This window comes from Notamacropus eugenii, chromosome 6, assembly GCF_028372415.1.
Source record: "Notamacropus eugenii isolate mMacEug1 chromosome 6, mMacEug1.pri_v2, whole genome shotgun sequence".
Taxonomy (NCBI): Eukaryota; Metazoa; Chordata; class Mammalia; order Diprotodontia; family Macropodidae; genus Notamacropus; species Notamacropus eugenii.
Genome location: NC_092877.1, coordinates 281859958 through 281875213, shown reverse-complemented (window position 1 = coordinate 281875213; position 15256 = coordinate 281859958). Strand labels below are relative to the sequence as shown.

At 33.7% G+C, this 15256-nt stretch overlaps 1 protein-coding gene across 5 annotated transcripts in view; it reads right to left on the bottom strand.

Moving 5' to 3' along the window:
- DIAPH3 (diaphanous related formin 3) overlaps positions 1–15256 on the bottom strand; it is a 464308-nt gene that overhangs the window by 225788 nt on the left and 223264 nt on the right. For all 5 annotated transcript variants that reach the window (XM_072617066.1, XM_072617067.1, XM_072617068.1 and 2 more), the window contains one exon: positions 8117–8218. In XM_072617066.1, the coding sequence (XP_072473167.1) occupies positions 8117–8218 (102 nt within the window). The remainder of the gene's footprint in view (positions 1–8116; positions 8219–15256) is intronic.

Genomic DNA, 15256 nt, shown 5'->3' with positions numbered 1-15256 from the left:
ATATTCCACTGAGTTGGTTATTTGTCTCACGTGTATATATTGGAAAGGGAACAGTAAAGACAAGAAGAGGTATTTGTTGTTTGAAGTCTGGAATAAAAGCTCTCCTGCAAATATACTATGACCAGGTGGGATTTATGCCAGGAATGCAGGGCTGGTTCAATATTAGGAAAACTATTAGCATAGTTAACCATATCAATAACAAAACAGAAATCATATGATTATCTCAATAAATGAAGAAAAAGCTTTTTGACAAAATACAGTACCCATTACTATTAAAAACACTAAAGAATATAGGAATAAATGGAGTTTTCCTTAAAATGATAAGCAGTATCTATCTAAGACTGTCAGTAAGCATTATACAGAACAGGGATAAGCTAGATGCATTCCCCACAAGATCAAGGGGGAAAAAAGGATGCCTATTATCACCATTATTATTCAATACTGTACTAGAAAGCTAACATCAGCAATAAGAGAAGAAAAAGAAACTGAAGGAATTAGAATAGGCAATGAGGAAACAAAACTATCACTCTTTGTGGATGTCATGATAATATATTTAGAGAATCCTGGAGAATCAACTTAAAAAACTACTTGAAACCATTAGCAACTTTAGCAAAGTTGCAGGATATAAAATAAACCCACACAAACCATCAACATTTCCATATATTACCAACAAAGTCCAGCAGCAAGAGACAGAAAGAGAAATTCATTTTAAAATAACTGTAGACAACATAAAATATTTGGGAGTTTATCTGCTACAACAAAACCCAGGAGCTATATGAACATAATTAAAAACACTTTTCACACAAATAAAGTCAGATCTGAACAACTAGAAAAATATCAACTGCTCATAAGTAAGCTAATGTAATAAAAATGAAGATTCTACCTAAATTAATCTATTCAGTTCCATACCAATCAAACTACCAAAAATTATTTTATAGAGCAAGAAAGTGGTGGATCAGTGGACCAGATTTGGTAGACAAGACTCAGTAGTCAATGACTACAGCAGTCTACTGCTGATAAACCCGAAGATTCCAGGTTCTGGCAGAAGAACTCACTTTTTGACAAAATCTTCTGGGAAAACTGGAAAACAGAAGGAAGAAACTAGGCCTAAACCAGCATCTTACACCCTTTACCTAGATAAGGTCAAAATGGGTACATGATACCATGAGCAAATTAGGAGAGCAAGCAATAGCTTACCTGTCAGGACTATGGAGAACAGAAGAATTCGTGACCAAACAAGAGATAGAGAACATTATGAAATGCAAAATGGATAATTCTGATTATGTTAAATTTAAAAGTTTTTGCACAAACAAAGCCAATGCAACCTAGATTAGAGGAAAGCAGAAATCTTGGGCAACAATTTTTACAGCAAGTATATCTGATAAAGGCCTCATTTCTAAAATATATATAGAACTGAGTAAAATTTATAAGAATACAAGTCAGTTCCCAACTGACAAATGGTCAAAGAATGTGGTCAGTTTCCATAGGAAGAAATTAAAGCTATCCATAATCATATAAAAAAAATGCTCTAAAGCATTATTGATGAGAGAAATGCAAATGAAAGCAACTTTGAGGTACCACCTCACATCTATCAGATTGGCTAATATGACAGAAAAGGAAAATGATAAATGTTGGAGAAGATGTGGGAAATGTAACACTAATGCATTGTTGGTGTAATTATGAACTGATCCAATCACTGTGGAGAGCAATTTGGAACTATACCCAAAAGGCAATCAAACTATGATTTGATACAGCAATACCACAACTAGGTCTATATTCCAAAAAGATCATGAAAAAGGGGAAAGGACCCACATATAGCAGCTCTTTTTGTGGTGACAAAAAATTGGAAATCAAAGGGATGTCCATCAATAGCTAAACAAGTTGTGATACAGGAAAATAATGGAATACTATTGTGATATAAGAAGAGATGAGGAGGCAGATTTCAGAAAAATCTGGGAAGACTTACATGAACTGATGCTGAGTGAAGTGCGAAGAACCAAGAGAACATTAGCTATAGCAACAGCAACACTGTATGAGGATTCACTATTTATACTAAATTAAGTTTTTCTATTCTTCACAACTATCATATGGCCTAAGAACAAAAAATGAAAAAAAATGTTGGGACCTTAAAGGGATAGGAATATTAATCCACTGTTACTGAAATGGTCTGACAACTCTGGAAAACAATTAGGAACGATGTTAGAAAATACAATTAAACTATATATGCCCTTTGCTGTTTTCTATAAACCTCAGGGAAGTGAAAGGGTTCAGATGTACAAAAATATGGCTTTTTTTCATAGAAAAAAAAAAACTTTTAGCAAAAACCGAGGAGGAAAAGTGAGTGGTTATCACTTAGGAAATAGATGACTAATTTGTGTTATATGAATATAATTATAATCTTTATATGAAATTATATTATTATTGTTGTATGAAACACAGGAAGGAAACATGTCATAGTAGATAGAGAACTGACATCGGAATAAAGAAGAATTGAAATTAAATCCCAGCTTAAAAAACAGTAGTTGTGTGACTCTCTACAACTCATTCTTAATCTCTTAGGTCCACCAGGCAAATTTCAAAGACAACACAGAGTTTTCTTACCAAGAAATGAGGATGACAATGGGACCAGTTTATGTCAAGCAAAGAGAATTGGTACTGAGCACCTTTCTCTCTCAATATCTTTTTCTGTTCTTGGCAAAGAATTGATGAATTGGGGTGGGTGCAGGGGGAGAAAGAGGATAGGAAAATTGAAATATAAATTTTTTGTCGCAACAGTGAAAATTAATAGGTAGAATTCATCTTAAAATGTAAGAAGGGAACAAAAGAGAAGAGAACGTAGAAACCAACAATATGGGGGGAGGGGTTTGGTTTTGTTACAAAAAAACACATTTTAAATATTAAGCTTCACACAGTAAAATAACAGGCTACAGAAAAATCTACTCTTCTGGTGCACTCAGAAAAAGTTGGTGCAGGAATCATGACTTCAGAAAAAGCAAAAATAAAAATAGATTTAATTATGAGATAAACAGGAAAACTATATTATACTTAAAGATGCCAGAGAAAATATTGAATAAATATCAATACTTAATAGAGAAATGCCAAATAGCAAAGTATGCAAACATTTGGAAAGCTAAACAATTTATAAAAAAAAATAGCAGATAAAAATATAATAGCTGAAGATTTTCATATAACCTTCTCAGATATGCACAAATGCAAAAAAAGTAAAAATAATAAATAAAAAAACCAAGAAAGCAAGTCTAAAACAGGATTTTAAAAAATTTAGAAAAGAGAAGATACCTGGTCACTACTGTATGGGAAAAGAAAATATTAAGTATATTTCTCGGCATGCCTAACACATGTGATGACCATGTAATATGGCATAAAATCCTCATAAACAAACATAGAAAAACAGAAGTATTAAATAATCCTTTGCTGATGATTACAATAAAAATCAATTTCAATAAAGGGTATATAAAATATCATAGAAACAGAATTGAAGATTAAATACCTTAAACCTAAGGAATTAGATAGTCAAAGAAAAAAATCATAAAAACAATATATAATTTCAAAAGAGAAAGGGATGACAATAAGAGAATATAGGGAAACAGGGTATGAGATCACAATAAACCTTAGAAGGATATCTTTTTTACTATTTTCACACATTAAAGGGAGAAAGAGATAAATGACAAATCCAGAAAAAAACTATACATCAAACAAATTCTGAAAATCAAATAAGTGGTCTATAACAGTGAAAATAAAAGAATTATTAAAGTGATAAACAAAACTACAAGCTACAAGTATTTTTTGATTCAAATAGACAAACCATTATTGTAATTAACAAAAGAAAGTAAAACAATCCCAAAGGAAAATTGAGAAGAAATGAAGGAAATTATTTTCTTCAACTATATGACAATAAAATTGACATATGAAACAGATACATATCTACAAAAATATAACATGCCCAAATTTAAAAAATAGAAAATTTAACCAATCTCAAAAGAAATTCATGAATGAACTTCAAAAGAAAAAATACCAATATCAAATGGATTCAAAAGCAAATTATAACATAAATTATAAACATTAATGTATAATTAATTCCAATATTACATAAAGTTTTTGAAAAAATAAAGAAAGGGACACATCAAATTCTTTCTCTGATAAAATGTGTAGACAAAAAAAAGAGGAAAAGTGATATAACTATCCCTAATGAATATTAATAGAAATTTTTAAATAAAATATTAGGAATGAGTTTATACCCTATGACCGGGATGCAAGAGCTAGGGATGATAAAAGAATAATCAGAGTTCTCCAATGATAATCGCTAAGTGTTAGGAGAATGTGAAGAAGGCTTCTAGTACATGGAAAGAACCTATGTGGTGAATTAGAAGATATGGGTAAGAGTTTTGAAAGATGGGAAGGCATGGATAAATTAAAATCTGCATCACTGAAGGGAATTCCTAAATTTATAAGATCATAAAACTGAGGATTTCAAAGGAAATTTGAACAACAGAAAATAATTAACATAATTAATCACATTAAATGACTTTATCAATAGATGCAGAAGAAGTGTCTGATAAAGTACAACATGGATTTATACTAAAATTCCTATACACCTTAGGAATAGAAGGAACTTTCTGAATACTATAAAAAGGTATCTATCCAAAAAAAAATAGCACTGTATGCAAGGGGAAAACAGGAGTTTTCCCAATAAATGTAGGAGTAAAGCTAGAAAGCCCCCTTAGCTTGCTTTTGCCTGTTATTATTACAGATATGCAATAACAATAAGGTAAGAGAGAAATTAAAGACACAAAAGAAATTAAATGCATAAAAGTCAACAGCATTTCTATACAACAATAATAAAAATCAAGAATGTAATAAGAATAGGAAGTTTCATTCAAAATAAGTACAAAATGTTTTAATTATACAAAAGTTAGCTTACAAAATCACACTTTAAATAGCAGAAATAACAAAATCCTCATTATAAATAATAATTGGAGGGACTTAAGTGCTTATGGCAGATCATAGCAATATAATAAAAAGGGCAACACTGCTTAGTAAATTTATATATTTAATGCTGTACTAAACTAACAACAGACTTACTTAACAGAGTTAAACAAAACAATAACAAGATTTATGTGCAGATTTAAATATACGAGGGCGTAGGGGTCCGGGGGGAGATAAGAGTAATGAAGGAGGAAAACACAGAATTCAAATTATAGCACAATGCAGCAATCACCAAAACTATTTGGTACTGGTTAAAATACAGCTAAATACATGTCAGTGGAATAGCCTAGATGAGGATTTATCTCAGTTTATCTCAATAATCAGGTATTAGAAAAATTCCCAAATAGAAATACCTAGGGAAGAAACCCTATTTGTTGAGAATTTCTAGGAATACTAGATAGTAACATTCTAGAAATTGTTTAGTTCAATATATCTTATATCAAATGCCACAATAAACTAAAAATGGATACAGAATCTGAAAATTAAAGGTCATACAAGTAACAGCAATGGCTAAAAAGTGAATTCTTAACTGAACAAGTGACAGAGGAAATCACAAAACATAAAAGAAATAAATTTAAATAAACAAAACTGAAAGCTGCACATTAATGCAACTAGGAAGGCAAGAAAAGAAAAGCAGCTAAATGTGGGAAAATCTATATTCCAAGAATTTCTGAGAAGTGCCTGATATCAAGATATAGAGGCAACTAAAAATATGTACAACCCAAATGCCATTTCCCCAAGAACTAGTTAAAGAAGGTGAACCAATGGTTCTCAAAAAAAGAACTGAAAAATGAAAAAGAATGAACCAGATGAAAAACGAGGTTTCAAAAAATTCCCAAAATTGATGAAGATGAAAAAACAAAATGCTCTGTTGGAAGAGTTGTAATTGGTCCAGACATTCTGGAAAACTACTTACTAATACATTAAGCACATGATCAAAATGTTCATACTCTGACTGTGATTAAAATTTGAATGATATAAACTAAAATTCTAAGAACCAAAGTCTACTACAAGAAATAATTTAGAATTCTCAAGGAAAATATTGGTTTTGAACATATAATTTCTTCCAAAATGTTCTATGCGCACTATATGAAAAATAGTGGAATGATGTCTTTGTAATCAAAGGTGTAGACAATAAGAAAGCATCACAAGCACTAGAGGAAAATATTAAATTTTCCGTGAGATTCATTATTTAGTGAGGGTTCTCAATTTGTTAAAATAGAATGGGATTCTGATCTCACTGCCTTCTTGTTAATTCTAACAAATTAAAGAATTTGGGATTATTTAACTAAGATAGGTAACATAACATAATACAATATGAGAATTCATAGTTCAGTGGCACTTATACTATCTTAGTATGTAAGGATGATTTTTTCCTCACTAATTTAAAGAAATAATATTAGCATTTTAATAGTTTTACTAAATGAACTTGTCACCTCAAAGAGCAATTACTTTTTATTTTAGTTTTGCATAATATAATCTTATTACTTTACATTCATTATGATGCTTATGACATCATGACTTTTTTTTCCCCTCTCTCTCCTGAACAAGGCTTTGAAGAAAATTGTTGCTTTTCTCCTCACAGATACATTTTCCTTTTTCGCCTGACTTGCTTTGAAGGAGTCTGTGATGAACAAAATACAGGAAAACTCCCAGTGATGTGAGGAGTCATATGCATCTTCCTTCTATAAATTTGGTAGCTCTTTTCAGTGTATCACAGTAATCTTCTCCCTACATTACTAGCTCAGTTATTCCTACAGTCCTTTTATCTCTAGACAAAGCATACAACTTTTTGAATAAAAAAGTTTAGCTTTCTGCTACTGTGGGAGTCTTCACTGGAGAATTTCTGCTTATCTTTAAAAGTTAAAGGCTAATTTAACTCTTAATTCAAATTTAAATTCAAATTAAACAATATTTTCTGGGAATACTTTCTTGATTTCCAAATAAAACAAAACTGAAAGTAGCTAAATTCAAAATGTCTATCGATGGTCCAAGGGAGCAGATATGATTTAAAAAAAGAAAAAAATTATCCTCTTTCAGTAAAACAGGGAGGAATTACAAGTACTACATGGTTTCAAAGAGTTTTTCAACTATTGTGCTTAACTTTTTTCTTTGTTACAAAGGACAGTCAAATTGGAGGTGATTATATAGAGATGACTGGTATAAAAAAATAAAGGGTATTTTTATTTAAGCTGAGAAAATCTAGTGATGAGTTAGCATAGTGTGTTGCTAACATAGTATGAATAATACCAAGATGAACACTACAGGATACAAAAGGACAAAAATAATAATAAAAATAACGATGTTCATTTATATAGCTCGTTAAAATTACAAGTACTTTCTTCCCAAAAACACTGACGGTAAGGGATACAAGTATATAATATATATGCAATGTTCAGAATCCATGGTCTTCCATCTTTAATAAAGAAATCAGGGAAATCTATCTTTCTTGAGGTCCCAAGTTGTACATTAGAACATTAAATGTTTTTCCTTCTCTTTTTTTTTTGTTCCATTTACATTTTTGGTATCATCATGTACATTGTTTTCTTGGCTCTGCTTATTTCAATTTCTTTTCATTCATGTCTTCCCATATTTCATTGAATTCTTAATATTTATATCCCTTTTTCTGATGCAGTATGACAATTTTTTAACCATTCCTCTACTGATAGGTTATCAGTTCTTTTTGCAATTCTTATTAATGTGATAAACTACTAAAAATTTTAAATGGATAATATTAAAAAAGATGAAAATTTTAATTTATTGGACTTTCAATTATTTGCCTCCTCGGGGTACATGTTTAGAAATGAAATCTCTGACTAAAAAGGTATGAATTTATTATTATTATTATTTATTCAACTTCTTAGCATAATCCAAACTTTTTCAAATTAAAAAAAATATTAGAATCAAAGGAATCAGATGAAGTTATGATATCCACCCTGTGTTGGAACAAACACAAAAGAAGATAAGGCCAAGAGTTCTTTTCTAATGGATGCCATGTCAAAGGACATGAACAGTTTTCAAATGATTAATCATCGCATGAAAAAGTACTCTAAATAATAACAGCACATATGCTAAAATAAAGGAGACAAAAACTTCAAGGAATTGTACTCACCACGACTGCAAATTGTTCTGGCTCACACAGATTATTATATTCATTCTTAAACTTAGACAGTGAATTCAGCTGCTCCTGATCTGGTAGGTGCTTTATTAAGTTCTAAAAACAACAACAAAAAGACAAAAAAATAAACAATATCTTCACCAACTACATTTCACAGATTGTATTCATATAAAAAACTTTCATCCCAAATCTCTCATTAACAGCAAAACTATTACTTGTGTGAAGGAAGGAAGGAATGAAGAAACAAAGGAAACAGAATTAACTCAATGACATATGAATCATGTCTAATAATATATAAATTACACTCTATTAATATGACAAAACTTTTTTCAGAAGAATAAACCTACAAACTTGGAAAATCTTACTATGATATTTTAACATAAAGAAGTAAGTGAGAGCAATTATAGGAAAGACTACTAAAAGCATTGCAAGCGAAAAGCTATACAGGTGTTATCACTTCGTTACTATTCATCCAGGTGAGAAAACTGTCAATTCACTACTAAAATAGAAGCTGATGGGGAAAAGAATATTCAAGAGGGTTTAATGACATTGTTTAAAACCAATTAACCAAAAGAGATATAGGATGATATGACAGAAACATAAAACACTTTTGCAGCCACGTAAGAGAGGAATTTCTGTTGAAAGAGTTCATGAAGACATGAGATACATTCTAAGGTATCACACCACAGGTAAAACCACGCAAGAATCCTATCCCTTTTTGTACTTCAATGATAAAACTACTCTCTTACAAAAGATTCAATATTGATGTGTCTTAAAAAAAATTGTTATAGACATGTACTAGTTAGTATGTTAGTTTTAGATGGTGTAAGAAAAAAATGCCAATGGACAGGCATGAATTCCAAACTATGATCTTAATTCAGACATATATTAAAATCAACATTTAAAATGTTTAAGTCCCTGCACTTATCAGTAACTTATTTAAGACTGACCTTATGCCACTGTCACACCTGACATAAAAACAGAATAACTCATTCTCAGAAAAGTGATACTAGTGTAAAAAATGTTAAAGAAAGTAATGTTATTAAATACATTAGATCTAATTACACATCACTGACTCACTGTGTAACCTTGGATAAAGAAAATGGGTTATCTACCAAAATGAGAGAAAATAAAATAAGCACTGCATAAGGATCTTATCAAAAGTCATTTATCCTAAACATATAGAAATTCACCCTTCAAGTATGAGTGTAATATTAATTAGAGAGTTAAAGATTTTCCCCACCCACGTATTGGGCTGCCCATTAAGGGAAGGTTGATTAGGGGAGGCCCATACCTTTCATTAATTTTCTAATGAGGCTCCGATTCTCAAGGGTTGTGACGCACTGTGACTCTGAAAAGTGTATATATACACTGAGGTGAGTATGGGGGAGTTTGTTTGGGGGTTTGCTCATTGAAAGTGTTTGTCTGGCCAGACAAGACTCTGTCCAGCCTATAATGAGTCCCCCATTGAAAACTCATACACTGGTGCTTCTCCTTCTGGTATCTATGTATGTATGGTCAGACAATTGGCTCTGTTGATCTGTGATGTATGTACTGCTTACAGTCAGACAGCTGGAAGCCGATTGTTGATCTTTGTTTCTCTGTATTTTCTCTTAAGTTCAGGGTGCTGATTTTTTCTGCTGAACTAACTGAATGACATATGTACTTGGTTAAAGTGATCCCTCAAAAAGTTGCTTTCCTTTTAGAAAAGCAGATCTAACAACCTGTGTACAACAGTCCCTCCTGTGTATGTCAGGTCCTTGCTGTTACAACGAGACTGATTTTTAATTAGTATTATAGTTACTTTCTCCTCACATTATACAAAATTGATATAGAATTATGCTAACAAACATTTACTAAAAATCATATTGGAACTGAAGACAAAACATACTTTTTTTTAAAAAAAGAAATATTCTAACATTATACTATCAGTTTTTTCTTCTTTAGCCTATGCAATTACAATTTTAACTTTTCTTTACATGTTATACTTCTAATTGTTTTAGATTTTGAAAGTCCTCAAACTTTTCCATGTCACCTCAAATTACTAGATGACTGGGAACATTAAATGACTCATCAATATAGAGGACAATTTTAAATTTCCTACAAGCCAAATTTATATTTCTATATAATATCATAAAGTTTTTTTGAATTAAGTTACTTTCATGTGACTAAACTCCTATATTTTAATGGTTTCAATTAGCATTCTTTCACCATCTTAAAAGTTGATAAAGCAGATTTTTTCTATCATACATGGGTAATTTATATAATACTTGAGTAATTTTAAGTAGATTTAAGCAATAATAAAATCCGTGGCCATTAAGAAATTCTTGAGAAAGCAAAACAACAAGAAATCCCCTCTCTTTCTCTGGGAATCCATTGTAGATGAAAAGATTTTGTAATTTACATCCTATCCAATTATTTCTCTTGGTAGCTTAAATTATTCTTAGCACGGACCCTCTAAATTCTATTGTTTTTTTGACATTTAAACTTTTCACAAATCTTTCATACCATCATCAGATCACAATGAATGTGTGGGATTTTTTTTCGCTTTTCTATCATTATTTAGATTTTATAAAAGGTTACCAATGATCTAACTTCTAAATCTAATGATCTTTTTTTAAAGTCTTTATACACTTGATTTCTATATAACATTTGATTCTATTGAATACTCTCTCATTCAAAGACTCCCCTCTCAGATAGCTTCTGAAACTAAAATGTTCTTCTAATCATCCTCCTCTTTTTATTTATTTATTCATTTATTTATTTATTTGGCATTCATTTTAACAAAATTTTGGGTTACAAATTTTCTTCCCTTTTATCCACCCCCTCCAACACCAAGCATTCTAATTGCCCCTATGACCAATCTGCTCTCTCTTCTATCATCCCTCTCTGCCCTTGTCTCCATCTTCTCTTTTGTCCTGTAGGGCCAGATAACTTTCTATACCCCTTTACCTGTATTTCTTATTTCCTAGTGGCAAGAACATTACTCGACAGTTGTTCCTAACACTTTGAGTTCCAACTTCTTTACCTCCCTCCCTCCCCACCCCTTACCTTTGGAAGGCAAGCAATTCGATATAGGTCAAATCTGTGTAGTTTTGCAAATGACTTCCATAATAGTTGTGTTGTATAAGACTAACTATATTTCCCTCCATCCTATCCTGTCCCCCATTACTTCTATTCTCTTTTGATCCTGTCCCTCCCCATGAGTGTCAACGTCAAATTGCTCCCTCCTCCCCATGCCCTCCCTTCCATCATCCCCTTGACCCTGCTTATCCCCTTATCCCCCACTTTCCTGTATTGTAAGATAGGTTTTCACACCAAAAGGAGTGTGTATTTTATTCTTTCCTTTAGTGGAATGTGATGAGAGTAAACTTCATGTTTTTCTCTCACCTCCCCTCTTTATCCCTCCACTAATAAGTCTTTTGCTTGACTCTTTTATGAGAGATAATTTGCCCCATTCCATTTCTCCCTTTCTCCTCCCAATATATTTCTCTCTCACTGCTTGATTTCATTTTATTAAGATATGAGCCCATCCTCTTCAATTCACTCTGTGCACTCTGTCTCTATGTGTGTGTGCATGTGTGCATGTGTGTGTGTGTAATCCCACCCAGTACCCAGACACGGAAAAGTTTCAAGAGTTACAAATATTGTCTTTCCATGTAGGAATGTAAACAGTTCAACTTTAGTAAGTCCCTTATGACTTCTCTTTGCTGTTCACCTTTTCATGCTTCTCTTCATTCTTGTGTTTGAAAGTCAAATTTTCTTTTCAGCTATGGTCTTTTCATCAAGAATGCTTGAAAATCCTCTATTTCACTGAAAGACCAATTTTTCCCCTGAAGTATTATACTCAGTTTTGCAGGGTAGGTGATTCTTGGTTTTAGTCCTAGTTCCTTTGACTTCAGAAATATCCTATTCCATGCCCTTCGATCCCTTAATGTAGAAGCTGCTAGATCTTGTGTTATCCTGATTGTATTTCCACAATACTTGAATTGTTTCTTTCTAGCTGCTTGCAATATTTTCTCCTTGACCTGGGAACTCTGGAAATTGGCCACAATGTTCCTAGGAGTTTCTCTTTTTGGATCTCTTTCAGGCGGTGTTCTGTGGATTCCTTGAATATTTATTTTGCCCTCTGGTTCTAGAATCTCAGGGCAGTTTTCCTTGATAATTTCATGAAAGATGATGTCTAGGCTCTTTTTTTGATCATGGCTTTCAGGCAGTCCCATAAGTTTTAAATTGTCTCTCCTGGATCCATTTTCCAGGTCAGTTGTTTTTCCAATGAGATATTTCACATTGTCTTCCATTTTTCCATTCTTTTCTCTTTGTTCTGTGATTTCTTGGTTTTGCATAAAGTCATTAGCCTCCATCTGTGCCATTCCAATTTTGAAAGAACTATTTTCTTCAGTGAGCTTTTGAATCTCCTTTTCCATTTGGCTAATTCTGCTTTTGAAAGCATTCTTCTCCTCATTGGCTTTTTGAACCTCTTTTGCCAATTGAGTCAGCCTATTTTTCAAGGTGTTATTTTCTTCAACATTTTTTTGGGTCTCCTTTAGCAGGGAGCTGATTTGCTGTTCATGCTTTGACTTCATGTCTCTCATTTCTCTTCCCAGCTTTTCCTCCACCTCTCTAACTTGATTTTCAAAATTCTTTTTGAGCTCTTCCATGGCCTGTGCCCATTGAGTGGGCTGGGACACAGAAGCCTTGATTTCTGTGTCTTTGCCTGATGGTAAGCATTGCTCTTCCTCATCAGAAAGGAAGGGAGGAAATGCCTGTTCACCAAGAAAGTAACCTTCTATAGTCTTATTTCTTTTCCCTTTTCTGGGCATTTTCCCAGCCAGTGACTTGACCTCTGAATATTCTCCTCACACCCACCTCGCCTCCTGATCCTCCCAGCCAGTGATTGGGGTCTGAGATTCAAATGCTGCTTCCCAGCCTCAGGGCTTCCACGGGGGCAGGCTGCTATTCAGTGTGAGATTAAGTTCAGGTGCTCAGGTGGGAGCAGGGCCACCTCACTGGCTCAGTTCCCTCTGGGGTTTTATGCAGAGACCTTCAACAATGTATCCAGGCTCCTGCCTGCTTGGGGAGCCCTGGTCTGCCGCTGCCTCAGCTGCTGCCTCCTGAGGGGCCCTGAGTTATGGGGGCACCCCACTCCCCTCTCGACCCGCCAAAGAGACGCTCTCACCGACCCCCGTCACCTGTGAGTGGAGGGACCCGCGTGGCCGCTGGAGATCCGGTCCCTGAAGCCCGCTCGGATCTGGTCCTCTCGGTGCCACGGGCGCGGCAGGGCTGTGCTCGGCTCCCAGTCCCGGCGCCCAGTCCGCGGCGCGAAGGACCTTTTGTGAGAAGTTTGCAGGTCCCTCTGGAACAGAAATCTCCTTCGCTCCACTGTTCTGTGGCCTCTACTGCTCCAGAATTCGCCGTGAGTTCCTTTTTACAGATGTTCTATGGGTTGTGGGTTCGGAGCTATGTGTATGGGCGTCTTTCTACTCCGCCATCTTGGCTCTGCCCCCCATCCTCCTCTTTTTCTAACAACTCATTCTCTTATTCCTTTGTCAGTTAATCATTCTTTTCTTGTTATCTAAACTGTCAAAGGTTTCCTCAATGGTCTGTAATCTTCTTACCACTTTCTTTCTCTTCTCTCTCTCTCATATACTGCATATATAAACACACATATGTATGTATAAACACATACACACTCCCAAATTCATGCCTCTAGTACTAAGCTCTAAATCTTTATCACCCAATAAAGTAGAGAATATTTCTTTTTGGATTTCAAAAGTCATATAAAACTTGAAATATTCACAACATCTTTATCATCTTTCCTGCTCAACCTTGTCTTCCTTCTTCATTATATTGTGTTACCATCATTCACCTATCTCCCATGCTCAAAGTTTTAAGGTTATCTTTGACCCTTCACATCAACTGTAATATCCAAGCAAGGGGTTGGGAGGAAATAAGCATGTATCAAAAATTGGTGCTGTTCTAAGTAATAATAATAATAATAATCTTATTTGATCCTCATAACCACACTGGAAGGTGGGTATTACTATTATTCCCATTTTATAGCTAAAGAAGTTAGACGCTAAGTATTCGTCCAAGGTCACACAGCTAATAAGTGAAACCACATCTGAACTCAGGTCTTCCTGAGCAGCGCCAGCCTTCTATCCATTGTGCCATCCACCTGCCTCGATACTGTTGACAACACCTTTATAAGCTACCTCAGCTCACTTCTTCATCACTGGAACTGTCATTACTTGAAACCGTACCTTGATTATGTCCTCAGTAGACATTTATAATAGCTTTCCTATGAGTCCTCCCATGTCCACTCTTCTTCCCATCCTTCATTACACTATCAGAATTATGTTTTTTAAAGATACTGTCTCAACATTTCCCTACTTAAAAACCCTACTTCAGACAATTTTGACTTGCCTTCAAGACTCGCTAGTGCAGTACTATCATGATTTTCTAGCCTCATGTCTCATTACTTACCACAATTCCTAAACTCCAGGAAAACCAGACTACTTTCTGACCCTCCAAATACACATTTCAGTTTTCCACTTCCACACAAACACTTGTGCTATTCTTTCTTATGCCTCTCATGTTATCCTTCTTTTGTCCCCAAACACTTGCCCTCTAAGGTCCTACAGAGTCTTTAGAGCTCAAGTCAAATGCTAACTACTCCAGAAACATTTCCCAGAATCCCTACTAATGACCATAAAGTTATCCCTTGAATTATGAGTTTTAGAGTTTGGGGTTTTGTTTTTGTTGTTGTTTTTGTTTCTTTTGTTTTACCTTTCAAATGTACTTACCACATAATAATAAATATTTATATCATTTCTTTCTTAATATGAAAGCTATACAATGTGAGAGATTATATTTTTACATTTCAGATTTCTATCATCCCCAATATCTAAGATACTGCACAAAATAGACAAATAACATTTATTGGATGGTGTTGAAAATTTCATCATAAAATTGAATCTGACATTACTTCACTTTGGATTCTTAAATTAATAAATTCATATATTGTAAATATTTCACAGAATACTAATTTGGTAGCAAAACAAGAATGACAAGGAGAAGAGACACAGAGGAAGCATCAGACCAGATTTGGGAGATCTAATGGACTTATTGTCA